This window comes from Macaca fascicularis, chromosome 1 (assembly GCF_037993035.2).
Source record: "Macaca fascicularis isolate 582-1 chromosome 1, T2T-MFA8v1.1".
In the NCBI taxonomy this organism is placed as follows: Eukaryota; Metazoa; Chordata; class Mammalia; order Primates; family Cercopithecidae; genus Macaca; species Macaca fascicularis.
The window spans coordinates 221,084,411-221,112,373 of NC_088375.1; the positions used below are offsets into that span (position 1 = coordinate 221,084,411).

Sequence of the window (27,963 nt, forward strand, 5' to 3'; positions counted from 1 at the left end):
GCCTCCAAACTGTCTCTCAAACCCATCCACTCCTCCATTCTTTATCATTAATGGTTAGTGCAAAGCCCTAACATGTATTGATTAAAGCCTGGGCTCTGAAGCCAGAAGACCCAGGTTCAAAGCTTAGCTCTGTCACCTACCTACTGGGTAACCTCCAGTAACTTACTTAACTTCTCTGGGCATCCCTTTTCTCATCTGTCAGATGGAGATTATAGACAACCCTACCTTAGAGGATCGTAATGAATATGCAATAAACATATGTACAGTGTTTATACTAGTGTTGGACACTTAAGCTCTCAATAAATACTTTCATATTAATAGTTATAAACATTCACCTCTTGATGGTACTAATCTGATAGCTTCTTACCTGCTCTCCTTGCTTTTGCAATTACCCCAACCATCAATTTATTATTATTATTATTATATTATTATTATTATTATTGGAGATAGAATCTTGCTCTGTCACCCAGGCTGGAGTGCAGTGGCACAATCTTGGCTCACTACAATCTCTGCCTCCCCAGTTCAAGTGATTCTTGTGCTTTGGCCTCCTGAGTGGCTGAGATTACAGGCATGTGCCACGATGCCTGCCTAATTTTTGTATGTGTAGTAGAGATGCGGTTTTGCCATGTTGGCCAGGCTGGTCTTGAACTCCTGGCTTCAAGTGCTTCTCCCGCCTCAGCCTCCCAAAGTGCTGGGATTACAGGTGTGAGCCACTATGCCCAGCTCCATCAAGTCTTTTTGCCATCGTTTACTCTCCCTCAGTACCCAAAAACATCTGTAAAAAGTCAGATTTTTATCACCATCCTTCTCCCTTCTTAGGATCCTCCAGTGGCTTCTATTGCTCTTGGAATAAAATTCTTTTCTTGGTCTCAAAGACCCTTTGTGACCTAACTCAAACCAGCCTGTCTCTGGCAGCTTTTCCATTTTTGTCTTTCTACTTGATAACTCAAAATGCCACTATGATATTTCAATGTGTAAGTTTTTACTATGACTACAACAACTACTACTACTACTGTGGCTGTTGCTATGATTTTTCAACCCTGGGTGCAACCTGGTGGCCCTGTTCAATCTGAGGACACGTGTCTGTGTTCAGCTCTACAAAGACTCCAGCCGTTACGACCGCAAATGTTACCCCCTGCATTCTCCCTATTTTTCTCCTGGTTCTCCCGGCTCCTCAACTCCACATATCAACTTGTTTTTCAGAATGCTCATGTTTATTCCTGTATGCTTTTTCTGGGGGAATCTCTCAGCCTGACCTTCCTGCTCACTCTTCTTATTTGTTTATTCTTCTAGTCTACTTAGAATGGTGGTTTTTCTTTCTTTTTTTTTTTTTTCTTTTTTTTTTTTTGAGATGGAGTCTTGCTCTGTCGCACAGGCTGAAGTACAGTGGTGTGATCTTGGCTCACTGCAACCTCTGCCTCCTGGGTTTAAACAATTCTCTTCTCTCAGCCTCCCAAGTAGCTGGGATTACAGGCATGCGCCACCACACCTGGCTAGTTTTTGTATTTTTGGTAGAGACAGGGTTTCGCCACGTTGGCCAGGCTGGTCTAGAACTCTTGACCTCAGGTGGTCCACGTGCCTAGGCCTCCCAAAGTGCTGAGATCACAGGCATGCACCACATGCCCAGCCTGTTTTTGTTTTTGTTTTGTTTTGTTTTTGTTTTAACATTTACCTTTTTTCATTTACAACATCTCTAATCAGTTCTTTCTCAAATTCCTTCCACTTTGATAACCTGTGCAAGAGCATTATGGCAGGTACTGTCCCACTGTCCTGCATCAACAATATTTCCCTCATTCTCAACAACACAGGATATGCTCTGTTTAAAAACAAAACAAAAAAAATCCCTATTTCTCTTAACTCTATATTCTTCTCTAACTACCAGATGGACCCATGATCTGCCCCTTGGTAAAACCCCACTAAGAAGTCATCTCTACACCCCTCCCCATTCTTTCCTGAACTCATTCCAGCTGGGCTCATGCCCCCAGAATCCACCTAATTTTCCCTTATCACAGGCACCAATGTCCTCCACATCGCTGCCTCCAGTGATCAATGGACATACTCATTCCGGCCCATCTATCAGCAGAATTGCTCACATAGCATCATTTTCAGCTTTTTAGTATGCTTTCTTCAGCTTGCTATGGTGGCAGCACTCTCTCTGAAGCCTCCTTCACCTTCACCGGCTGCTCCGCCTCAGTCTTTGTGCTGGTTCCTCCTCGCCTTCCCAGCCTTTGGAAACTACTCTTTCCCAGGCCTCAGTCCTGGGACTTCTCCTCTCCTCATTTACACTAACTCCCTAGATGAACTTGCCCCATCAAATAAGTTTGTATTTCCAGTCTGATTCTTTCCCTGAACCCCAGGCTTCTCACTAAATATCTCTACTTGGAGGTCCTCCAGCATCTTAAACATATGTCCCAACCCAAACTCTTGATTCTGCCTTCAATCACCTCCCCTTGATGTTCTCACTCTCCTTCTCTTCCCTCCAGCCTTCTTGATTCTTCTAGATGCTCAAGCCACAATGCTCAGAGTTGCCCTTGACTCCTCTCTTTCTCTCTCACTTCCCATCCTATATATCAACAAAATCTCTTGGCATCACCTAAAAGGAATTCCAGAAGTTGTCCACTTCTCACCACCTTGGAGAGGTAATGGTCCAAGTAACGTTATTTCATATCTGGGTTACTGTCTCCTAATAGGTCACCTAGTTTCCATTCCTTCAGCCCTATAGTCCAGGTTACTTTTTTGGAATGCTTGATCAAGTTATATCATTCCTTTGTTTGAAATCCCCCATAGGCTTCCCCTCTTGCTCAGCATAAAAGCCAGACCCCTTCAAAGCCATAAATGGCTTACCTTGCCCTGTCCTCTACTCTGATTTATTCTCTGGAACTCTCACCCTTGCTCACCCTCTTCCAACCACTGTTGTCTCCTGATTGTTCCTCGAAGAGTTGAGACATCCTCCTGACTCACGGCCTTGACACCTGCTGTTCCTTGTCTCTGAAATGGTCTCTCCCTTGACATCCACTTGGTTTATCCACTCTCTTAGTTTTTTAAGGCCTTTTTGGACCCCCCTACGTATACTGGACGTCCCTACCCCAATTCCTACACCTCTTAAACCTCTGACCCTACCTTATTTCCTTCTACAATACATCACCTGACATGTAAATTTATTTGTTTCACTAGTTATATTTTTCTCTCTCCCACCTAGGCTTTAAGCTCTGGGAAGACTGGGACTTTGCCTCACTTACTTTCGATTTCCTAATGCTTTAACTATGCCTAGCATACAGCAGGAACTCAATCCGTAGGGGTGGAATTAACAAATGAATGAGTGAAGGGCCTGTGTTCTGATTTTTCAGATGCAACATTTTCTTATTTCTCTGAGGATATTAATTATACTTATTTAAAAATCCTGTTCCAATGTATCTGCTAACTATTTTCTCAGATGTAAGTTTTCCAGTTTATTGAGTCTGTAATTTTGTCATTTCTGCCTCATTTTGTCAGTAGTTTCCAAATGTTTAGTAATTTTGCGTGTGTGTATGAGAGAGTCGTTTTTGTAACTGGAATCCCTGATGGATGATTTTCTGGGTTTGTCAGGTGGCCCACTCTGGACAAGCTCACATGCCCCTCTACCATCTTCTCTCTGGGCTTCTGGGACTGAATCCTAATAAACACTTGGACATAGAGAAAAAGCTATCAGCAACGCAGAATGAAGAGGAGGTATGGGAGGTCCCAGAAGACAAAGAAGGGAGGGTGGAGGGACAAGTGACAAAATACTGCCAATTCCTGGGCTCTGGAAGAGTAAGCCTGTCCATATTGTTGAAGAAGGAACAGCCTTATCAGTGAATTAGAAACATTCCATTAATGAAGGGAAAATTTCAGATGTGCTTATAGAATAAAAATATGTATATTTTCTTCCATAATAAGCTGTTGTATCTATAGAAAATTTCTATGAGAATATATTGGTCTTTCCTCAAAGGGTTTCCTCAAAGGGCTGAAAAATGCTTTTCAGCCAACTATGCAAGCAGCTTAATTGTGCCCTCTTTTTTGTTGTTGTTGAGACCGAGTCTTGCTCTGTCGCCCAGGCTCGAGTGCAGTGGCGCGATCTCCGCTCACTGCAAGCTCCGCCGCCTCCCGGGTTCACATCATTCTCCTGCCTCAGCCTCCCTAGAAGCTGGGACTACAGGGGCCCACCACCACGCTCGGCTAATTTTTTTGTATTTTTAGTAGAGACGTGGTTTCACCGTGTTCGCCAGGATGGTCTCGATCTCCTGACCTCGTGATCCGCCCGCCTCGGCCTCCCAAAGTGCTGGGATTACAGGCGTGAGCCACCGCGCCCGGCCAATTGTGCCCTCTTGAAAATAAGAACTACACTTGAATATTCCAACCAAATCTGGAGAGGGGTTGGCACAAGATAAACAAGGTTGTCCCACAGGTAGACTAAGTAGGCAGTCACGTAACAGGTTGAGGCTCCTCAATCTCAAATCTCTATCCTTGCCAGACTCCCAAATTACACAAACTACTCCAGATTCACTCCTCTAGAAAGTGGTGGCCCGTGTCCCCCTCCCCTCCCTTCAGCTGCTCTGATTTCAGCTGGCTACGTTCCCTCAAAGGCCCATGCCCTCCTATCCCAAAATACTGTCATGCTGCTCCACAGAACTAAAAAGAAAGGGCAGCTGCCCTGTCTGGCACTCAGTGAAGCCTTCAAGAAAAACACTGCACTTTCCCAGAGCCTTTCCTCCTTCCAAATGCAAATAGATACTTTACAGACTGCCTCCCCCAAGGACTGGTGGGAGAGGATGGGTCTGGGGACACAGACAATGATGTGGAAAGGGCAAGTCTGACTGATGGGGGCACATCAAGGAAACTGGACCAGGGAGACAGAAGCCTCATGCAAAAGAGGAGGTAACAGTCCGGGGAACTGGAAAAGTCCTGGGAGATGAATTTAATACACTCCACAATCCTTCCAAAGGCAGAAGATGGTGTACAGAAGATGGCAACCAGGTTTGCCACATTGAGCCAAATTCTGGATCCCGGGAGAGACTGAACTTGTCCCCTGGGGTAGCAGCGTGACTCTGTCCACAAGCTACAGTTGCTGGTAAGCCTTGCTCAATCTCCATTCCACTTGCTTGTTTGCCTCCATGTGTCCCCTGAAGTATTAAGGTTTGGTTGAAACTGATTAAGAAGCCCTAACGATCATCTGAAATGTCAAGTGCTCCTCCATTCTAATAATATGCATCTGGAATACTTCCCAGATGAGAGAAGACATGTTTCCCTTTGATTCAGAGTTGGAAGGATGACAGAGTGGAGGCCATAATGATGATGAAAAGAAAGCCATAAGCCAGGTGACAACTTCCCGTCACCCAGGGAAGCCAGTAATAGGGAATCAACAAATTATGTGTGATGTTGGCATAGGCAGCATAAACAACAGTGATACCACCTACAACAAATGCTGTTAAAACACAGCCACCTGCTATGCCAAGCCTGGGCTCTTAGAGGACCCTTGGCTTATCTTTGATAAAACACAAACCTCTAGGTACAGCATTCAAGGCTGTTACTCTGTGGAGATTAAGGAAACACACAGGTTGGCCTCAAAGTGCAACCATTTTTATTCCATTAAACAAAGAAAAAAAGAAATATACTACTATTGAATGGCATTATACCTGGTATAAAAACACCTTAGTCTTTCTTAGTTTGTGATCTTCTCATCAGGAGAGGTGTATTAGATTCCTGTGGCTGACACAAGTAAGTACCACAGACTGGGTGGCTGATACAACAGCAGTTTACAGTCTTACAGTTCTGGAGGCTGGATGTTCAAAATCAAGAAGGTAGCAGGGTAGGTTCCTTTTAAAGGCTGTAAGGGATCCTCTGTTCCAGGCCATTCTCCCAGCTTCTGGTAGCCCCATGCATGTCTTGGCTTACAGACGCATCACTCCAATCCCTCATCTTCGTATTTCCAAGACGTGTCTTCACATTGTCTCACCTCTGTCCATAATTGTCTCTGTCTCCAAATTTCCCCTTTTTATAAAGACACCTGTGTATTAGTCTGTTTTCATACTGCTATAAAGAACTGCCCAAGCCTGGGTAATTTATAGAAGAAAGAGGTTAATTGACTCACAGTTCAGCATGACTGGGGAGCCTCAGGAAACTTACAATAATGGTGGAAGGCAAAGGGGAAGCAAGGCACCTTCTTCACAAGGCAGCAGGAAGGAGAAGTACAGGGGGACAAACTCCTTATAAAACCATCAGATCTTTTGAGAACTCACTCACTATCGTGAAAACAGCATGGGGGGACTGCCCCCATGATCCAGTCACCTTCATCTGGTCTCTCTTTCGACACATGGGGATTAGGGGGATTTGGGTGGGGACACAAAGCCTAACCATATCACATCAGTCATAATGGATTAGCACCCACTCTAATGGTCTTAACATGATTACCTCTGTAAAGACCCAATGTCCAACTAATGTCACATTCTTAGGTTCTAGGAGTTAGGACTTCAACATAGCTATTCTTGAAGATGCCATTCAACTTATAACAAAGGAATTTTTCTTTTTGATGCAGCTGGGAAATGCAGTGTAGGGCATCCATTTCCAAATTGTGTTCTGCATAACTGTGTTTTGTAGGGGTATTTCAAAGGTTCTGAAAATACTGATTCAAATTTGATTTGAAAATATATTTAAAAGTCATTACATACACTCAACTGTGGTACATGAACACCAGTGTACAGCTTGTGCTTCCAGAACAAGTTTGTTCTTCTAGACCAGGAATAAAACTCTTTATGCCACCTCCATGTATATATTCAAGTTTCTTCTTAGTAGGTTATGGTTTTAAATGATTGTAGCTTTATACAGGTCTTTGAATTCAAGCTCTGTGCTTGACTGCACAAGTGTGCTTGACTGCACAAGTATAGAAATGAGTGGGTCCCTGGAGCTTAATTTCAAGTGACCAGACACCTCTGCTCGGGAACAGCTCCCACCCTGTCCTATGGCTAACCAAGTATGGAATATCAATGGGACAGTATTGTAAACAAAGGATGACATTTCCTATAAGGTTTGGGTACCCTATCACTCAAACTTCCTCAGGTTGCAAGTGACAGAAGCCCAACTCAATCTAGTTTAAGTGAAAAGGGGATTTTCTTGCCTACCCCACAGAGTGTTTCTTTTTCCCTTTGTTCCCCACTGTATTAATTTCCCTGTGTAGTTTCCTCTATGTCTGTGTTTGGGGTACCATGAATTGGCTCAGGCCATGCACATTCCAACACTCTCTAGCCCGCCTCCCTGAACTACAGAAAATGGAAAGCTAAAAATTCCCTTCAGTTACCTTTCCCAAGGTGGCCTAGGTTCTGCACCTAGGAGTAAGGTGCAGGTGGCCAATGAGACAGCCATGGCGGGAGAGGAGATTGGCTCCTTTAGCAAACTGGAGGCAGAAGTACTTGGTTCTCTAGGAGAGCTCTGGAGGGAGTCCTAGCATTCTGTCCTTGGTGTCACAGATGCCACCCATCGCCTGGCTGTGTGAGGAGGCTGCTGTGCAGTTTCAACAATAGTCTTATGGATGGTTTCTCCTGGCTACTGTTATTTCTGGTTATGTAGTCTCTAAATCCAGTTTCAAGACTTCTTAGAGATTCTGTAGGCTACCAAAATCTCTCTTAAAAAGTCCTTTCTAGCTAAATTAGTTAGAGGGAATGCTGACGTCTGCTGTTAAAAAATATGATGGATAAAGCATAACTTCAAGGATCAGCAGAGACAATGATGACTCCCAGACGTGTTCCTTGAGCCCAGAACTCTCTCTGAGGCTGAAGACAGATAAAGGACTGTCTCTTAGACAACCACACCTAGATGTACCATGGGTCCCTAGATTTTCAATCTCCAAATCAAGCTTAGGACTTCCCCATTCAAGCCTGCTGATCCTTCTGTTTCCTTTATGAGGTGTTACCTAAACCATAATCTGAGGCTTATCCTAGACCCATCTCTCACTTTCACCTCCAAATTTCAATTAATGAAACTGCTACTTGCTAAACGTTCCCTGAATATATTTTTTCCTCTTTAATCTTACTGCCCCACATTATAGTCCATTGCCAAAATAAACTGCCTCCTGTTCTCAGTCTCACCTCAGCCAATCCATTTTTCACTCTTCCTGCAGAGTAATCTTTCAAATAGCCAAATATAGCCATAACATAACTTTGCTTAAATGCATTAAACACACCCTTTTGCTTAAATGCATTAAATCCATCACCATTACCGTGGTTCTCAAACTGGATGAATGGTGTAAAACCAGGGGGCACATGCTGCAGAGACTGGCTAAAGCCTCATCAAATCTATTTTCCTCTTTCTCCTGAGAACATGACTAGACCACTTTCCAGCTCCCCTTTCAGTTATAGGGCTTGTTAAGTCAGACCTGATTTAAATACTGGATATGCAATTGTGTCAGCTAGTTCTTGCTACGTAACAAAACACCTTGGAACTTTATTATTTCTTATAAGTGTGCAGATTAGTGGTTATGCTGTTCTGGGATGAGCCCAGCTGAAATCTGCTGGGCTTTCTCATACATTGTCACTTCAGTAGGTTTGCTGGGAGCTGGCTGGTCTAGGAGGGACTCAGCAGGATGACTCACCTGGGCTCCACATGACATCTCACCCTCCAGGCAGCTAGCTCAGGCTTGTTCTCATGGTAGACAGAGTTTCAAGAAAGAGCAGAAATATGCAAGGTATCTTGGTGTCTAGCCTCTAAACTGACCCACCCTTTTTACTGTGTTGTTTTAGCCAAAGAATTTGAAATATAGGACAGTTCAGATTCAAAGGGCAAGTAAATGCCTTTTGTTGAGAAAGACTGCAAAGTCACATTGCAAATAAAGAAAGAATGACAGCCATTTTTGCAATCAAACTAGCACAGGTATTCACTAGCCAGGTGACTTTAAATAAGTTTCCTCTTTGGGCCTCAGTTTCCTCACCTGTAAAATAGGGAAAATCCCATGTGCCTCACAAAGTCACTGGGGGTATTAAATGAGATAATGGAGGTAAAATCCTTAGCAGAGTGTTTGGCATCTAGTAAGTACTCAGTAATCTTTCCCTACCTTTATTTTTCACATCACTCAGCAACGTGTACCACTGGGACTTCCAGGTTGTTGGTATAAGCTCAGGAAGTATTTGTTGAACAAATTAACCATGCACCTGTTGTAATGACCAGTTGAACTGATGTACTTTTAATGGATCATCATGTTTCTAGCTGTGTCACAAGACTACACTTCTCACAGTTCATCACCAGCCCATTTGAAGTCATCCTGCCCAAGCTTGATGTAGAAGCCTCCTAAATTATGTCCTCCAGCTATTCAGACAGTCTGTCCTCTGTGCACATACAAGGGCATAAGAACACAGTTCATGCCCTCTAAATAAACCAACTTACTAGAGCAGTCTTTCCAAAAGAGAAGGTCCATAAAACTTGCCTTAGGGCAGTTTAAACTCCCATTTCCAATGGATAAAAAATTGCCAAGAGTTATCCTAAGAAATCTTGTGCTGACTGGTTTGTGTGATAGACTGATTGTATTAATGGCCCATATTTTATAGCTCTTTGTGATATCTTCTCACACTCACTCTGGGCTCAGTGATGTGACTTGCTTTGGTCAATGGGAGAGCAGCAAACTTGATACAAATGGAGGCTGGGAAAGTGATTTCTTTGTCTACTTTTTCTTTTTATGAACCCCTATCACCACTATTCCGGAGTTAGCCGGCTAAGGAGGGTGAGAGAGGTGAGTCATTGCAGTTGAGGATATCTAAGATCAGCCAGGCACCAGTGCACAATGTACGAGGGCCACCAGTCAAGATGAGCCAAGCCTGTCCATATTAGCAGAATTACCCAGGCAATCCATAGACTCACAGGAAGTATATAACTAGCTGTTGCTTAAAGCCACTGTTTGGGGATGGTTTTTTTAGGCAGCAGTCATGGATACAAATCTAAGCCATGATTCTCAGTATCAATTATATCATGAGCTCCTCTTTGTTTTGTACTTTTGGAGGAGAAAAATAAAAGAGGGATTAGACTCAGTAATCCAATACAAGAACATCCATTCTGAAAGCAAGTGTCTGGGCTACTAAGCTGGCCAAAGCAAATGACTTTGGTTCAACTCCTACAGGAATAAGTGAGTACTTAAAATAGCCAGGTCACCATCTCATTATTAAACTACTTTTAAGTGTGATTTATTCAGAGACAAGGAATGCAGGAACATGGGTTATTGGTTCAAGTTGGCACCAAGGAGTCTTACTGGCTGTACTCCCAGGTTCAACGTCAGATTTAAATGATGACACTTAGCAACACCGTGCCTCAATTTACCTGGCTACTCTTGTGAGACTGTTTGAGTTTAATATGAATGTATATAAGGATTCCTGTTCTAAGTGTAAGTTTTTTTAAGATTATAATTATATGGCATACATTTGGCTCTCTATTTTCTGACTAATGGATGGGAGCTACAACCTTAAAAAGACACCAAATAATGGATAAGGAAAAAGTCTGATATTGAATTCCATTGTGGTGGAAAAAAAATATTGGCAATGAAATTACTTTTCTAATTTTGTCTCATTCAGACTAACATTGGTTTACATTTCCTGAGCGCATGCCACCAGGGAAGAAATGCTTTGTCCATGGATAATCTATGGGTACATAATTGAAAATTGACTATTGCCTAGATTCTATGAGGCTGCTCTTCCGGTAAGTTACTGCAGCCATCACTTCCTCATTTTCTTGTTCAGAACAACTCTACACTTTCCTCGTTTTCCCTTCATCTATCCCACTCCTATGTCTCATGAAGTTCAAACAACTCTTACCCTAGCCTTCTTTTGTGTGTGTCTCTATGTCCCCAGCATCGAGCTAGAAAAGCCTGAGATCCTGGGTCCTCTGTGGACACCAATAGGCAAAGGATTAAAGGATCCTCTGTTCCCAAGGGACCAGCTGGAATTGTTATATTCCCTAAATTAAATGTAAATTTCTGAAAAAATAATTTGCATAGATCTTCTGCAACATCTCAGGGGAGCTATTTCCAATTACCTCATGGGGTAATGCTTAACACACACAACTAAAGTACAAATATAAGCAATAAAGCATGAGACAAGACTTCTCTTTCTCCCTCTCCCTTACACACACACACACACTCACACTCCTCTCTCTCCATCCCCAGATCTAAGTTTATGTCACGTTCAAAGAGAATGTCTTTGAACTGTTATCTAAATGGGGTCCTGGTACAGTGTTTCTTTAAGACAAATATTAAAATTCAATATTATCTGTTTACTCCCATGTTTATAGTCAGTTGCCCCCAATGAAATCCAAGATCCTTGAGGGCAAGGATTACTCCTTTCATTTTCACTGGTGTTTCCCCCACAGGCTGGCAACACCCCTGGCATATAACAGATGCTCACTGGAAAAAGGAGAAAGTAAGTGAATGAATAATGAAGGTGTGTCTGGAAAATCAATTATGATCAATTGTAGGACTTCAAATAAAAGTATTCCAAAATCAAAAGAGTTCCATAAATAATTGAAAAGTTAGCCTCGGACCTAAAGTAGGGTTTCTCAATCTCGACACTACTAACATTTGAAGTTGGATAATTCTTTGCTGTGAGCAGCTCTCCTGTGCACCGTAGAAAGTTTAGCAACATCCTTGGCCTCTACCCACTGGATGCTAGGAGCACACTTGCCCCCTGCCAGTCACGACAACTGAAAATATCTCCAGATATTGCCAAATGTCACCTGGTGTGGGAGGGAAGCAAAATTGCTCTGCTTCCTTCTCATCTAAAGATGAGAAGCCACTCATCTAAAGGGTGATGGTGGGATTGGGCATTATTTTGGAAGCCAAGTATTTGCCAGCATCACAATAGACATCATGAAGAAAATGAGATATTTGAGGTAGGGGGGCTGTAATATATTTCATATTCTATTTAAATACTTTTGTAAACCACATTCTTCGAACCTGAACCTTTCTAGGAGTCTGAGAAGGTAGTATGTAGCTTTAAGAATGTATTGACATATTAAAATTGTCAAAATGTTTTTAGTTATATGAGGTATTCTGTATCTGAAGCCAGGTTTTAATGTTCTTCTTTCTCAAAATTATATACCCCCTTTCTATCTATTTAATAACCCTCAGGAAGCAAATACTCCAAGTCACCATCTACAAGTAGGAAATCAATTACTCTTTCTTTGCGATGGGCTGGATGGAACCATGTAAAAAAGGCTATTTTATTAAAGCTTAATACCTAGTTTTCAAAATAGAGATAATAATACCCAATCTCCTGTCCCTCTCATGGCTGAGAAGAAGAGAAAATGCTGGCAAAAGTACTTAGTAAACAGTAAAGTGATCTGCAAATATCAGCTAGGTCCTTCTCTGAGATTCCGCAGCCCCCATGTACGCTGTCGTCAGTATTTATCATGGAGCACTTCAACGTCCAGTTATCCATCTAATCCTGAACCCCTCTGGTGGGGGAGTGGAGGTAGGGGTAAAGTTCTGTCCCTCTCTGTCCCTCTCTGTCCCTAGAACTTAGAGCAGTGCCAAGCTGTGTACTGAGACCCAAGCATGAAGTCCACGCATGCAGCAGGCAGAGTAAATTAATTATTGCCTCCATCTGCAGCAGTGTCTGCCAGCATCTACTCCTCCTTCTTGTGGTAATAATACCAGTCTGCACTGCTCACAGTCATGGCGAGACCATCCATCAACAAGCCTACCTGCCCACAGTCAAAGACAGAAGGGTCCAGTGACCCATGACAGATCATTCAGACTCTTCCAAGAATTTGAATCTTGATCAAAGTGACACAGAGAAAGAAAATGGTTAGAGCCAAGTTGTCCCAACCACAGCACCCTGAAACAACTGCTTTTAAGTTTTTGACACCTAAATCTCTATAGCTACCCTCTCTCCTATCTTTTCTGAGATGTAATTCTTTATCTTTTCCTATGAGCTACCCCATGTGTTTCTATTAAGTGTTTCCCTGTTAATGTTTATCAGAGCTGGTCTCTGTTGCTGACAATCAGAGAATCCTAACTGAATCCTCACCCCAACCTTCCTTCCATGATTTTGTTAGTATGTCATATCCTGCTCGCTGTAACAGGAACCATCACTTATTAGACAAGCATAAATTCGATTTTATTATCATTTTAAATATTATTAATGACTCAGTATCAAAAAACGTAACATAAAAGCTCTATGATGTACAAAGTATTCAGTTGGTACAAAAGTAATTGAAGTTTTGCACCAATAAATTCCCGAATTGTCCTCTGGCACTATACAGATCCATGGAAGTTGTACCAATTTGATAGACACTATTCTATTCAAGCATCACTCACCCCAAGTAAGAGGTGCCCCTTTCCTTCAGAATACAATGAATGGAAATCCATCTTTTTTTGGAGTCTCATCTCCAACTCTACCTGTGTCTTAGCACACCAAACACTGAAAGCAACTTTGCACTCTCTGAACATTTTGCTTTATGGATTTTACAAAGGTGACAGAGGTCTCAGGAGGGTCTAACTTTGTCTGTCAACTTAAAAAAACCCTAGACACAAGCTTAACAGAAAAACAATATTACAATTTTATGTCTTATCCTCCATTTCTTCTAAACAGGAAGGGTGAGTACAGAAATTCTGTAACTGATGGGATTGCATCTAAGCCTGGCAATGCCTGTGGCTTAAAGTTGACTTATCTAAAACACACACACACACACACACACCTTTTAATGACCAAAACTATCGTAGCAGAATGGAAAGAGGGCTTGTGAGAGTTATGTAAAAAACTACAAGCTTTGGACTTGCTGATTTGATAGTTCTGCAACTAAGAATGGAAACTAAGCACTGCTTTTGCAAACTCACAGGGAAAGGATGCGTAATGGAGCACATGGATTATTTGAGGGGATGCGCTAAGACTCCTTTGAATAATCAGCTTATCATTGTAGCTTTTTAGTGAAGGGAACTAAATTCTTCAGCATCCATTTAAGTGTTTCTTTCTCCAATGACTTTTACAAGGTGGAAGCTGATGGGATGAGTAGACTTCAAGACATCCCGGGGTAATTTTCTTAGGAAGAAAGCTTTGCCTGTTTTCCCTGGGAAATGTCAGTTTCTTCCCTGCTTGCTAAGGAAGAGAACCCAGGGAGAGAGATCTCATTCTCTCTCCATCATGGTGTTACGTCCCAGAGGATAAGGAAAGCCCACATGTGCGGTACTATTCATAGCCGCAGCCAGCATCTGTGACCTTCTTAAGCCCAGGATTCTGCTGATGTCTCAGTTTGTACAAAGTGAGGGCAAGACATTCTCTAGGGCTAACAAGGTCACATTCGTGGGCATAACCCTGAAGCCAGCTGCAGCTAGAAAGCTCCAGATAACTGCACCAGTGAGAACCACAGAGGCCTACCTTGATCACGGTATCAACTTCAGAAAGAATCTGGAGGGATGGAAAGTGTTAGTAACAGGAGAATCAAATTAAAATGTACTTCTGTAATAGGTGTGAACTGCTCGGTTCCCAAAGCGTCCTTCCCAATGCAAGGTGATGTTGACTTTGGGGCGCTAACCCTCCCTATCTGCCAGGAACCTGAGCCAAGGGTTCCTCTGGTCCACGCTGCACTTCCCCATCTGAGGCCAGGGAGTGTCCAGACAGCTAAAATAGCTGATCATGTTCAATCGGTCCAGTTTTGCCAGAAACCAATTGGAAAGCATAATCATCTGGAAGAGTTTGCTAGACCGCTCTTTTAAAAAGAGAAAAGAAAAACGAAGCCACCCAAATCCTATGCAGTGTCTGATCCTGGCAGGGCTCCCGATCTGCCTCCTGGATGCCAGGTTTCCCTCCTGCTGCTGCTTCCGCTCTTGCTTGGCAAAGGGAAATATAGGCTTTTGGCAAATATGCTTTCCAGTTCCCCGAACACAAATAACAGAAAGAAAGACAGACAAGGAAAGAACAAGAAAGGGAAGGAAGAGAAGGAAGTGAAAAACGCAGAACGTAATTCCACATCTCAGCTAAGATCTATTTTGCCAACCAAAAGAAGGGAAGGCGAGGGAGGGAGGAGGGGAATAGAGTTGAGAGAAGGAGAAAATAGGAGGGGAGGAGGAGAGATGCTGGGTGGGGTGGGGAGAAAAAGGGCAAAGGGAGAAGACAAAGAAAAGCAAAAAGAAAAGGGAAGAGGAAAAAAGGGCAGGAGGAAAAAAGGAGTTTGAAGAGTGAAGCAAATTTCATGTCTTTTCCAACGAACAATTGACTTTGTTCGAGATTTGTTTAGAGATGACAGTTGCGTGGTTTATTTTTATTTTGAAGGGTTTACTTTCATTCTTAGAGATGGACCTCTGAGAAGGGTATACCAATGATTCAGCCTCCCTTAAAGTAAGTTCTTCCTTTTAGTCCCAGCACAGGCCAAGTTTTAAGCAAAGAAGCTACCCACTTCCTGTCCAGACCCAGGCAGCAGCTCTGGGTCAGCAGAGCACAGACTGTCCCCCAGGCACCCTTTGTTCCTCGGCTGGCAGAAGGAAGCCCCTAGGTGCACAGAAAGTTCTCTGCCCTTTAGCACTCAGCCTCCAAGAGGGGGACCTTCCTGCCAACAAACCGATCTTATTATTTTTCCGAGCATTTGTCTCCCCTTAATAAATAATGATATTAGGTCTTTGGGGGGAAAAGGGAGAGAACTGTCAATGAGAGATTTAATTTGCTATAATCAACCCCTCTTAGCATGCGGAGTCACACAGTATGAGTAAAAGAATTAATCTCTACCAGAAAGAATTGCCTCTTCGGTGTTATGAATCTAATCACTTAGGAGGCTGAGTCGGCATTTTGGGTTTAGACAGCGCTCTCAGGAATAAAAGCCACAAGATCAGGTTTCAAATGCGATCTGAATGGCAAACTCCATTGAATTTGGGGGCCTGCAAACTAAAAAGGAAATGGAATGCAAATAGAGGTGCTATGCCTCTTCAGACACCTCCATGCTCGAAACGTTTAGGGGATGAATACATAATTGCGGGCTTTCTGGGCTGCCCATGTGAGGTGCTCCCTTCGCGATTCCATTTTCCAGGATGGATTGTCAGGCCTGCCAATCATCTCTGGCTTCCCCATTATACTTGGGAGATGTGTTTGCTCTGTGCACATTGTTTTATAATCCTCAGAGGTGGAATTTCATAGTCCAGCAATGCTTTTGCCTTTGACATTCTCCTAAGCAGGATTTATTGCTTCCAAGACAGATGTGACTTGAATCGATTATGCCTTTTAAGCAGTCACTCTCAAGCAGCCTCCGGGTTCTGTGGAACACTTTTTGCCTGACTTCATTCGACTTGTAAGCTGATGTCAGAGTGTTTCATCATAATCTAATACTATTAAGGGCCCTGTGGGTATGGAACTGAGAGGGCTATTATACCAACCAAGTTCAAGGATGTGGTTACTACCCTTGAAAGGCTTACATCCTGCAACACACAAACCTAAGAGATGTCTATTAATATCATAAAATGCAGACTGAACAAAAGGATGTTCAGATAAGTTATATCTACATTCTATCAGCCTCCTACTGTTGATGAACTTGGTGTATGAAAATGAGTACATTCATTTGTCTTTGGAATTGAGGGAAGAAGCACAGATGGAAAGTAAGTGAAAAGTTAAAGCATGGATGGAAAATAAGTGAATTTGCCCCCAAAATGCCCCATAAAAATTCTTTTTTAAAAAAATGAATTTTTAGGTGCCTACTTCAAAACTCAAAATCACGTATCATCCCTGGCCATCCCCAAAACGTTGGGATCCCTTGGCATTTTATAAGCTTGGCAACACTCATCTGAGATAGGAGTAGAATGGAGGACTGGGAGTATCAGGTGACATGATCCCAATTGATCATAACCAAAACACTGTTTCAAAAAGTTAGCAGTTTTGGAAGAAAACCAATCAGAGTGGTATACTAAACTAATCACAACCCACTTCATTCTTTGTTAGTTTAAAAGACAGAAGCAAGGAATCTTGGAATGTTAGGAGGCAAAAGAAACAATGAGGTTTCCACATGACGTTTCTACCTGACCCAAGTAGACACCCACCTTCAGGAAAGAGGAAGAAGATGTAACCCACCTTCCTTTTTAGCATATGACTTAGGAGAATATCCACCATATCCTGCTCCATTTTATCTGGCCATTTAAGGGAGAGCACTCTAGCAGTCATTGATTTGGGATCAGGAGAGAATATGGTAGGAAAATATTCCCACATGATGACCACTTGATAACGGGTATTTTAATCTCATTAAATAAAAAAGAGAAAATTCACTGTCAACACCACGAAGGATGAAGTCTAATGAATTAGGCATTTCGTGGGAGCAAACATTTCCGGAATATTTAACATTTTCGAAATCCAGTTCTAGGCACTAGTAAGCTCAGTTGTGAAGGAGAGGGAAAATATGCACTTTTTTTAGTACCTTAGATTTTGCAAACTGGAGTTTACACACAATGCCTTTTGGGATTCAGTTAGGCAGTTCCCTTGACTGAGGTGCTGGCTCCAGGACTGGGACTAGGCATTTGGAGGAAAGCTAATCCTTTCAAGAACAATTTGCTCTCTTTTATTCAGTAAATTGTTCTAAATTTCCCTTTTTTCTGAGTTTCAAAATTGGCTGTTGTAGCTTCAGAATCCTTCCTTTTTCCACCAGACAGGCTGGGGGAGAGGAGAAGCTGAATGGGCTGTTGATAATGAAGGAAAGCAGGAGAACCGTGAATAGGAATGAAAGGCTTTGCATAATTCGGGCCATCTCAACAGAGGGCCTCAAAAAATCCCACAGGGCGGCTTCAGGCATTGACAGGTGAGAGACGCACAAAGGCACAGCCAGTTAAAGCCTTATTGGTACAAGACCCAGGCTTCAGGATTGATTTTAAAAATAAAACATAAACCACCACCAGGGTACAAACAAAAGCAAAGAAACCACAGTTCAAAATCTCTGCTACAGAGCAGAATGCAAGAAACCACCAACCATTCTGACCTCACCAATGCTGAACAGAAAACAAGCTCAGGAAGAAAGCCCCAAGGCAAATGAACGGGGAAATCACCAAACCCACAGAACGTTTCCTGAAACATTTCCCGACACTGAAGAGGTAGGAATGACAATTAGATTTAGTTTGGTTTGGCTTTCCTAACATAGAAAACTATCAATTCTCTTAAAACACCTGCTGTTTGTCTATCAACATGTCTGAAGAGACCCACCAACAAAGCCAGGAGTAGAGAGATTACTTTTAAATATTTCGATAAAATAGTACACAAGGAGAAACCTTGAATAACATCTCAACAATAGCCTACAATGAGCTAAATACCTTCTGTAATAAATTCAGTGCTAGCAAAACCAGTGCTGATGCACTTACGGCGGGGGGGGGGGGGGGTACGGCAAATGCACCAAAATATTCATTACTTACTCAGTAATGTTGTTTGGGACAAGTATTTGCTCTACTCCAAAGCCTTTGCCAGCTTTGATGCCTGCCAAGTTTATATGTAAATGGATTTTCACTTTTCCAAGGCTAATGGGAGATCTGTTAAATTCTCAGAGACAACAAATATACTCTTCTTAAGCTGTATTACTTTGACTTTTTAAAAAGCTATTTTAATACTAAATCCCAAATAAGATATCATCAGAAATCCAATACTCAACATATCCAATCTGTTATAGCGGAAAAACGGGTTTCAATAGGTACAGTGGTTGAACATTTCTGGACAGCTTATGCCAAAAAGAAAAAAGGATTCCACCTGCTCCATAGGGAATTTCTATATTGATCTTTGTACCTGAGCATCCATTAAGAGGTGCCTCATCAATATCATGGAACTCTTCAGAGTCTCCTTCTCAGTGGGTAGAAAAGGGTCTTTGTCCTCCTCCAGTGCCTTCGACTTGGTGACAATAAAATGGGAAATCTGGTCATTGAGGGTGTGCAATGATTGCACAGCTGTGGAAAGAAAGAGAAGGAAAAGTAGAGTCACAACCGGTAACTTTCAAAGAGAAATTGACTAGCAATTTTGAAGGGAAAAGTAAGGGTGTACATACAAAGTCTAAGCCAGGCAGGGATCTAGAACCTGACACATCTATAAATTCCATTAACAAACGTGTTCAGTAACTAACAAACACTTACCGAACACCATTCAAATGCCAAGCCTATATAGAGTGCTTGGGGATACACTTGTGAGCAAAGGCTGACGTGGTACCTACCCTCATGGAGTATCTAGTCCTGTTGGGGAAACTTTAAAAAAAAAATCAAGGTGGCAAATAGATACATGAATATGACTTTGTGGTAAGTGTTTATAAACTGCAAAGATTAACAGGGCATGAGGGGACAGCCCTAGACTAGATTTACATTTATGGTAATATAGTTGGCTATTGTACCTCTAAGCAGATGGCCTCTGTCATTAAAGTTTATGAAGGGACAGTGGCCATGTTTTCCAATCAGTGCCACATGTGGGCTGAAAGGATTATTATTTCTCTGTAATTCCCATAGCGCTTACCATCTGACGTGTTATAGATTTTAAGATTTTACTTATTATGCTTGTTGCCTCTTGCTCTATTTTCTCTACAATAGACTTGATCACAGCAAAGAGGCTTCTTTTAATCTCTTCACTTACTGTCGTATCCCCAAAAACTAGAACAGCACCTAGCAAATATAAGGTGCTTAATAAATATTGTTGAATTAATTCCTTATATCTCTGTGAATTAATATTTCCTTCCTATGGAATTTCTGTCATTTTCAGGTAAATCTATCCTTTCAAACACCAAATAAGTAGATTCTAGGCATTCTCCATAAAGTCATTGCATTTACCACAATTATGAAGAGAAAAATGTAATTATCAAGGAGCCAATATACAATAGAGGGACTTTGAAGACTTCTGGCTTGGCCATGAGGGTCCAGATTATCCTCTTGCTGTAAATAACTATAAAACTGAAAACTATGTTAGAATCAACTATTTTTAGATATTGAACAACACGGGATTGTGATCCTTGAGAAAATAGGAAAAAGCAAGTTGAGTCCTAACATCTCCATGCATTCTGCAAGGAGAGAATTTCCAGACTCCAGCATAAGAAAGAGAAAATCAAAGAGAGCCCCGCAATGTCACTGAATTAAGGAGCTGGAGATGAGGAAGACTAAGTGAGCTAGGATTTCCAGGACAAAGTTCTAAAAGAGCAGGAGGGCTACACCTAGATCTCCAGAGATCTGCAAAGGGGTTGCCTTTGAGTTCTTGGCTGAATATCAATCCTGTGTCTGGGCAGGATAAAACTCTACATGACCAGGCAAGAAAAACTTGCAGGAGAGAACAGTTACAGGGGAGCTGCAGGCCAAATAATTCCAGAGATCACGTGTCCATAAATTGTTGACATGCTCACCAGCCAAAGAGGAAGAATTTGGGTGGAATACAGGACACATTCATTAGAGACTCCAGAAGGGCCAGGGCTTAGAAATTAAGCAAAATGATTCCTAGAATAAAGGCTATTCCAGGCCCATCCAAAAAGAGCTTATAAGTAAGCCTTGAAAGAGCTGAACTGATCTGCAAGTAACTAAAATACCTGCCAAAAAATTAGCATTTCTACAGAAGTGTAACAAAATATAGTACCCCAAAATGTAAAATTCATAATGCTTATGATTCCATAAAAAATTACCAGACATACAAAAAAGCAAGAAAATGTGACTAATAGCTTGGAGAAAAATCAGTATACAGAAACAAACCCAGAAATAACAGAAGTGATAGTATTAGCAAACATGGCTATTCAGACAGCTACTAAAAATATACTTTGCTTATTCAAGGTTGTAAAATAAAACATGACTATAATAAAGAGAAAAGCAGAATATTTAAATCAGAACCAAATGGAACCTCTAGGGATGAAAAATGCAATATCTGAAATGGAATTCTCATTGGATGAGATTAATAGCAGATTAGACGACACAGAAGAAAAGATCAGTGAACCTGAAATCATAGCAATAAAATTACCCAAAATAAATTAATGACAATGTAAGGCTGTAAAGCTAATGTATATCTAATTGGAGTCTCGCTGGCAGAGATGGGGAGGACAGGGAAACAGAAACAGTAGTTGAAGAACTAAAATTATATTAGTCTGTTCTCACACTGCCATGAAGAAATACCGGAGACTGGGTAATTTATAAAGGAAAGAGGTTTAATTGACTCATAGTTCCGCATGGCTGGGGAGGCCTCAGGAAACTTACAATCATGGCAGAAGGCACCTCTTCACAGGGCGGCAGGAGAGAGAATGAGTGCCACCAGGGGAAATACCAGATGCTTAGAAAACCATCAGATCTCCTGAGACTCACTCATTATGATAAGAACAGCATGGAGGTAACCGCCCCCATAACCAAATTACCTCCACAGGGTCCCTCCTACGACACGTGGAGATTATGGGAACTACAATTCAAGATGATATTTGTGTGGGGACACAGCTAAACCCTATCAAAAATGAACAATTTTTCCCATATTTGATAAAAACTATAAACCTACAAGAATCTCAATAAATTCTAAGCAGGATGAACACAGACAAGGTTGCAACAAGGCATATTATAATCAAATTACTAAACACACACACACACACACACACACACACACACACACACACACACAATGAAAATAAGAACATCTTAAAATCAACCAGAGAAAAAAGCCATGTTACATTTAGGGACCAAAAAACAATGTCAGGCTTCTAATCGGAATCTATGCAAACCAGGAGACAAAAAAGTGACATTTCGAAAGTACTGAAAGCAAAAAAACTTGCCAACCGAAATTGCCAATGTACAGTTCTATAACCAACAATATCTTTCAAAAACGAAGGTGACTTTTTTAGATAAACAAAAGCTGAGAGAACTCATCACTAGCAGATTTGCACTAAAAGAAATGTTAAAGAAATGTCTTGAGGCAGAAGGAAAAGGACATTAGGTAGAAACTTCTATTTACAAAAATCAAAAAAGAATGCTTGCAAAGAGAAATGTGTGAGTAGCATAAACATGTTTTCTTTCTCATCTTTTAATTCATTTAAATGATAATTGATGGTTTAAAGCAACAACAATAATATCCTGTGGGGTTGATAACATACATAGAGCAAAATATATGACAATAACAGCACGAAGAATAAGCAGGTGTCAATGGAAGCATATTGTCCTTTATTTATTTATTTATTTATTTATTTTTGAGATGGAGTCTCATTCTGTCACCCAGGCTGGGTACAGTGGCCTGATCTCAGCTCACTGCAACCTCCGCCTCCCGGGTCCAAGCGATTCTCCTGCCTCAGCTTCCTGAGTAGCTGGGACTACAGGCATGCACCACCACGTCTGGCTAATTTTTGTATTTTTAGTAGAGACAGTGTTTCACCATATTGGCCAGGCTGGTCTCGAACTCCTGACTTCGTGATCTGCCCACCTCAGCCTCCCAAAGTGCTGGGATTACGGGCATGAGCCACTGCACCCGGCCTAAGGTTCAGATCTTATACATAAAGTGGTATAATATTATTCGAAGGTAGACTGTGTTAAAGATGGATATTGTAAATCCTCGATTAATCCCTAAAAAAATTAAACAAATAATAAATAAATACAAGATGGGTTTTGAATCATGGAGAATCAAACTTGGAGGACTGAGCATAGAATGGCAACTATAGGCCATAGAGTAGGGAGAATACCAGATATGACATCAGAGCTATGCCTCGTTGCATGGGAAGACTCCGCAATCCTTTCCTTTGCTAGAGGACAGCTTGGCTAAAACAGAGAAGGATGGACTAGAAAGAATGTGGCCTGATTCTTGCTTAGCCTGAATTCCCATTCTCCACTGGAGGTGATTAGAAACACGCAGACAGATTTGGGGATCTGAAAACGGAAGTTCCCTAACATCTCATACCCTGCCCTGGGCAGCTGTGGCAGCTGATATTGGAGTGGAAATGGTGACCCCGTGACATTTTAAGTTAGAATCTGAGATAGCTCTACCACCCTACACTCTCATTGCTTCACTGCCAGTCTTGTGTACTGTTGAGCAACTGGGAATGATGATATCTCAACCTAGTCCAGAAACGGCCAGAGAGAGATTCATGGACAAGATATACATCCCAGGACAAGATAATACATAAGCCCTCTGAGAACCCAAGGAGAAAGGAAAGAGAAAGGGTAGGGGGAATTTATTTGATTTACTCAGAAGATACTCACTTTTAAACCAGAAGCGACTGAGTTATCCTAAGTGGAAATATGTGCTCCACATCTAAATTGAGTTCCACCATACAAAGTTAAAAACAATACCACCTGACTTTTAAGCATTGTGACTATACATTTTAAACTTCTGTGTATATCCCCTGTATGTTATCTGTAAACACGAAGGTTAGGACACGCTGAGCCATGAGGAGAAGAGCTGGCAAGGGCATCGAAATAACCTACCCGTGGTCTACGAACAATCTTTCCTCAATTTGATGCCTTATTTTCCTCCACCATCCTGCCTTCCCTTCCCCAAACTCCCAATACACAGACTCAATGTTCTTAGCAAGCCTTCTTCCCCAATCTTTCTGAGAGTACCCCGGTTCCCAAGTCCTTTGCTTATACATACACAGACATTACTAGTAACAAAACTCCTTATGCCGGTTCTTGGAAGAGAGGAGTTACTGTCTTTGCTTTTCACTCTAAGTAGGCTAGTGGATTTGGGGTTCTCAAAATGCATTTATTACAACTTGTTTTTTTCTTTTGCATCCATAGGTTGCTCACATACAGTACAACTCGTTCTATCCTTGTTCCGGAAAATTGAGGCTTAATCACCAAAACATGCCCTAAGTTTCGCTTTGTTCTAAACACAAAAGACAAATTGAAGGAGTTAAGCACCTCCTTCTCTGCTCAAAGAACAGAGAAATTTCATGAGAGAACGTATCACATTGTACTGTAATTGCTTAAGAATCCATCCGTGGGCTCACGCCTGTAATCCCAGCACTTGGGGAGGCTGAGGCGGGTGGATCACAAGGTCAGGAGATCAAGACCATCCTGGCTAACACAGTGAAACCCCATCTCTACTAAAAATACAAAAATTTAGCCAGGTGTGGTGGTGGGTGCCTGTAGTCCCAGCTACTTGGGAGGGTGAGGCAGGAGAATGGGGTGAACCCGGGAGGCAGAGCTTGCAGTGAGCTGAGATCGCGCCACTGCACTCCAGCCTGGGCGACAGAGCGAGACTCCGTCTCAAAAGGAAAAAAAAGAATCCATCCGTGGTAGATTGAATTATTGGTTCAAACACTGCACCTCTCTAAACCAGTGCCTACAGAGTCCTCCCTAGTGACCCTCCCGTGGGAGAAACATTCTTCCTACCTTCACTGATGTTAGGTTTTGCCATATGACTTGCTTTGGCTAATTAAACGTGAGCAGACACGAGCTAGACCATGCCCAAGCTGAATCTTTAAGAAACATCATGTGACCCCTACTTACCCCTCAGTTTTCCCACCTGTACAGAGTTGCTCTGCAAATTAGAGACAGACTGTATAAAGCACATGTCACAGTACCTGCCACATGATAAGCATGTAAAAAAATGTTAACTATTAGATTATCATTCCAGTTTGTACCTCAAATCTTTAACGTGCTGATATTAACTAATTGTGCTGTTTATAATTGAGATTATTTTTTAACTCCTTATTATATAAATGAGCCAAAGATGGCCTCTATATATCGGCCCCTTGGTTATTTATTTCTTTTTCGCAGGCTCACCCCTGCTAGCTCACAAGCCCACCAGAAACAAACTCAAATTTTTCCACATCTAATTGCTTTAAACATAGCTCAAATAAGCAGATGTTGAGCCATTTAGAGCCTGTCTGCCTTGTATAATCTGCAAAGCTGCTCCCAATACCTGTTAGCCATAGACAGGCTAAGCCCTGAGCCATAAAGACCCCAAACATCTGCCCTTCAATGCTTCCTGTCCTGGAGGCTCTCAAGGTGCTACCGAGCAACATCGTGTTGACACGTAGGTTCCCTCTCTACTCCCCATCTCCCTGGGGTTGCCTTGCCCTCTGCCCTCCTTTCCTTCTGAGTGTGGACCTCCTGCACCTCTGGACAGTTTCCCGCTGTGGAGAACTTCCCTTCTTGCAAGCCTGTCAAAGCATTTCCCAATAAAGCTTGTGTGTGCTACCACCACCTTTTCGCCAGCCCCCAAATCCTGTGACCTCCCTATACCACCCATTTGTCTGTTCAAAGTGTACCCCCAGTTACAACTTGTTCAGGGCTCGAACTCATTGAAAACATAATTAATGCAAGTCGAATATGTGGAAGTAATGATATCGAAGAGGAATGCCTTTTCCCGCTTGTTTCTATGTACAGACCAAATCTTCAAGGCTGATCGCCCTGCGTTAGGTTGTGTAATGGACATTTTATGTTTCTGTCTGGTTAGCATCTATTTCCCTCTTCTTCTAATAAAAGCAGCTCTCTTCTCATTTTGTAGAAACATTCTTCCCATGTGTGGTTTATTTAGGGCTGATTCCACTCCCAAGTCCCAGAGGTGGGCACATGGTCCAGGCCTGGCCAATCCAAACATTTCATCTCTTTGGCAACAGTGGTTGGTTCAGCACAGGACATGTGAACCAAATGCAGCCAAACAGACTTACTCTCAGGACTATTTGAGAGAACTATTGAGAAAGAGATAGGCCCCTCAAGTTGGGCGAGGGACTGCAAAGCCCACCAGCTGTTCCACATTTATAACAATTTACCAACCCCAACGGTAAAAGAGAGGCTAGCTATCTGTTTCTCAATAGTTCTGGCAAATAGTCCTGGGATTCAATCCGCTTGGCTGTGTGGCCTCTTTTTCAATTGGGATTGGTAAACTGGTAGAACCGTGGAGCAGCTGGCGGGCTTTGTAGTCATCACTCGAGGAACTCTTGCCTGAGAATAAAACCAATTGAGTAAATGGAGGTAAGTGGAGCTAAGAGACAGGGAAAGTGGTCCTTGAAGACATCGTTGTAGCGCAGGATTCAGCCACGGACTTCTCAGTTAAGTAGGTCAGCAAATGCCCTTCTTTTCTTTAGCCCATCTGAGTTAGGTTTCTATCATTTGCAATCAGGAAGTCCTGATTACTATAAAGATGCTTGTACTCTTTCTGCACTGCAATAGTTATTGGTGTGGTTATTTCTTGAATGTCTGCCTCCCTCTATTGTACATTAAAGATAATCTTAAATATTTTGCTACTCCTCCTCTTGAGAAATAGGGTCAAAATCCCCTCCTCGTGAGTCTGGCTGGCCTTAGTGACAAGGTTGTCCCACAGTAAGTGGCAGAAGTGGTGCCCTGGGATTTCTAAGGCTAAGTCATGAAAGGCCTTGCAGCTTCTGCCCATGACTCCTGGAATGCTCCTTCTGGGAGAAGCTGCCATATAAGAAGTCTGAGGAACCTGAGACTGCCATACTTGGAGGAAGGCCACACTCTCAGACAGCATGGAGAAGGAGATGCCCAGCCATCCTCAGCTTTCTAACTATCCAGTCCAGGTGCCAGACACACGAATGAAAAAGTCATCTTGAATATTCCAATCCCAGAAGGTGCAATAAAAAGAAGGGCCAAGAAATCCAGCCATCCGCCATCACCGAGGCCCTTGCCATGGCACCAGCCATCTCAATGATTCAAGTCATCCCAGATGAGGCCACAGCCACTATGGAACCTAGATGAGCTCCTCCCTGTGCAATACCCAAATTCCTGGCCCACAAAGCTGAGAACATAATAAGGTATTGATTTGCATCGCCTAGTTTTGGAGTGTTTTTTTACACAGCAATAGATAACAGAACAGATAACTGTATCACCCTCATGGAACACACTTTAAATTGTAAGTTCCATGAGGTCACCAATAGTATTTTTTCAGTGAATCATTGTATCCCCAGATTTAAGCATAGGACCTGGTACATAATAGTGCTCGAACAAATAAATATTTGCCCAAAAGGGAAAAAAAGAACAAATCAATGAAGAAATGAAGGAAAAAGCCAACTCCACTCCACTTTGTCCCCTCCCTCTGCCCCATCATCCTAGAATCATGTGGTATGCACATTCTTCGTCATTTGGCCTATCGTCATTGCAACTAAATAGTGCTGTTCTTAAAATGTATGATGGATGACAAAAATGAAGAACCATATATATGCTTTCTTACCTACTTGAGTTTAGGAAATTGAGTCATAAAAACCGGTTTATTTGGTTGGTTGTTTTGAATGTGAAATGATGTTCAATTTATTTCATGTTATTTTGGTCTACAAATTTAAAGAAACATATTTCTGTGGTAGGCTTATTTATATGAAGTGCTCATTCCAATTTCACTGTACATTAATGAATATTTATTTAGGTTACAGATAAGAATGGCACATTCATGAGTTGGCAGAGAAAAAAAATGACACGCTTCAACATTTTGGGTCATTAGCACAAACAGAAGGTACACATACAATTTCTTCATGTTTCCAGAATAGAAATAACAGCTTACCATACTTTGCTTCTGTCTTATGGATGAGATGAATTATAGCACATGAAATAATAATAATATGACCCTAAAGTCTCATTTTATGCAGACGAGTCCAGATGTCACTGAGATGGGCTATTATACGTTTTTATAGAAAAATATACCAGATGAGTCATATCATGGGGCACAGCCTTGCCACAAGAAGCTCCATGGATTTTATGATCTTGTCATTTATATGGTCCATAGATATGAACTAATGACCAAATTTATCTCCGCATGTTAAACAATCTTTGCTTTCGTGTATCTCAAATTCTATGATGTATTTTGCATTAAAACGCTCACAGGTTTCCAGTTCTTGCTTTAATATGGTCTCATTAAATAAATGAAGCCTAAATAATTCAGATTTTTTCCCCCGTTATTATAATAAAATTCATCCTATAAATCAAAAGTTGATGCTGGAGGCAAGGATGTGGAGAAATGGGAACCCACAGAGGTTGCTGGTGGGAATGTAAAATGGTCCAGCCGCTGTGGAAAACAGCTTGGCAATTCCTCAGTAAGTTGAACACAGAATTTCCTTATGAGCCAGGAATTTACTCTTAGGCATATAAGCAAA

The 27,963-nt window shown here is 41.9% G+C and overlaps 1 protein-coding gene across 3 annotated transcripts in view; it reads right to left on the reverse strand.

The window, feature by feature from the left end:
* Window positions 1-27,963, reverse strand: part of KAZN (kazrin, periplakin interacting protein) — a 1,227,887-nt gene that overhangs the window by 927,360 nt on the left and 272,564 nt on the right. For all 3 annotated transcript variants that reach the window (XM_005544737.5, XM_065529708.2, XM_065529714.2), the window contains exon 2: window positions 18,720-18,877. In XM_005544737.5, coding sequence (XP_005544794.2) covers window positions 18,720-18,877 — 158 coding nt within the window. The remainder of the gene's footprint in view (window positions 1-18,719; window positions 18,878-27,963) is intronic.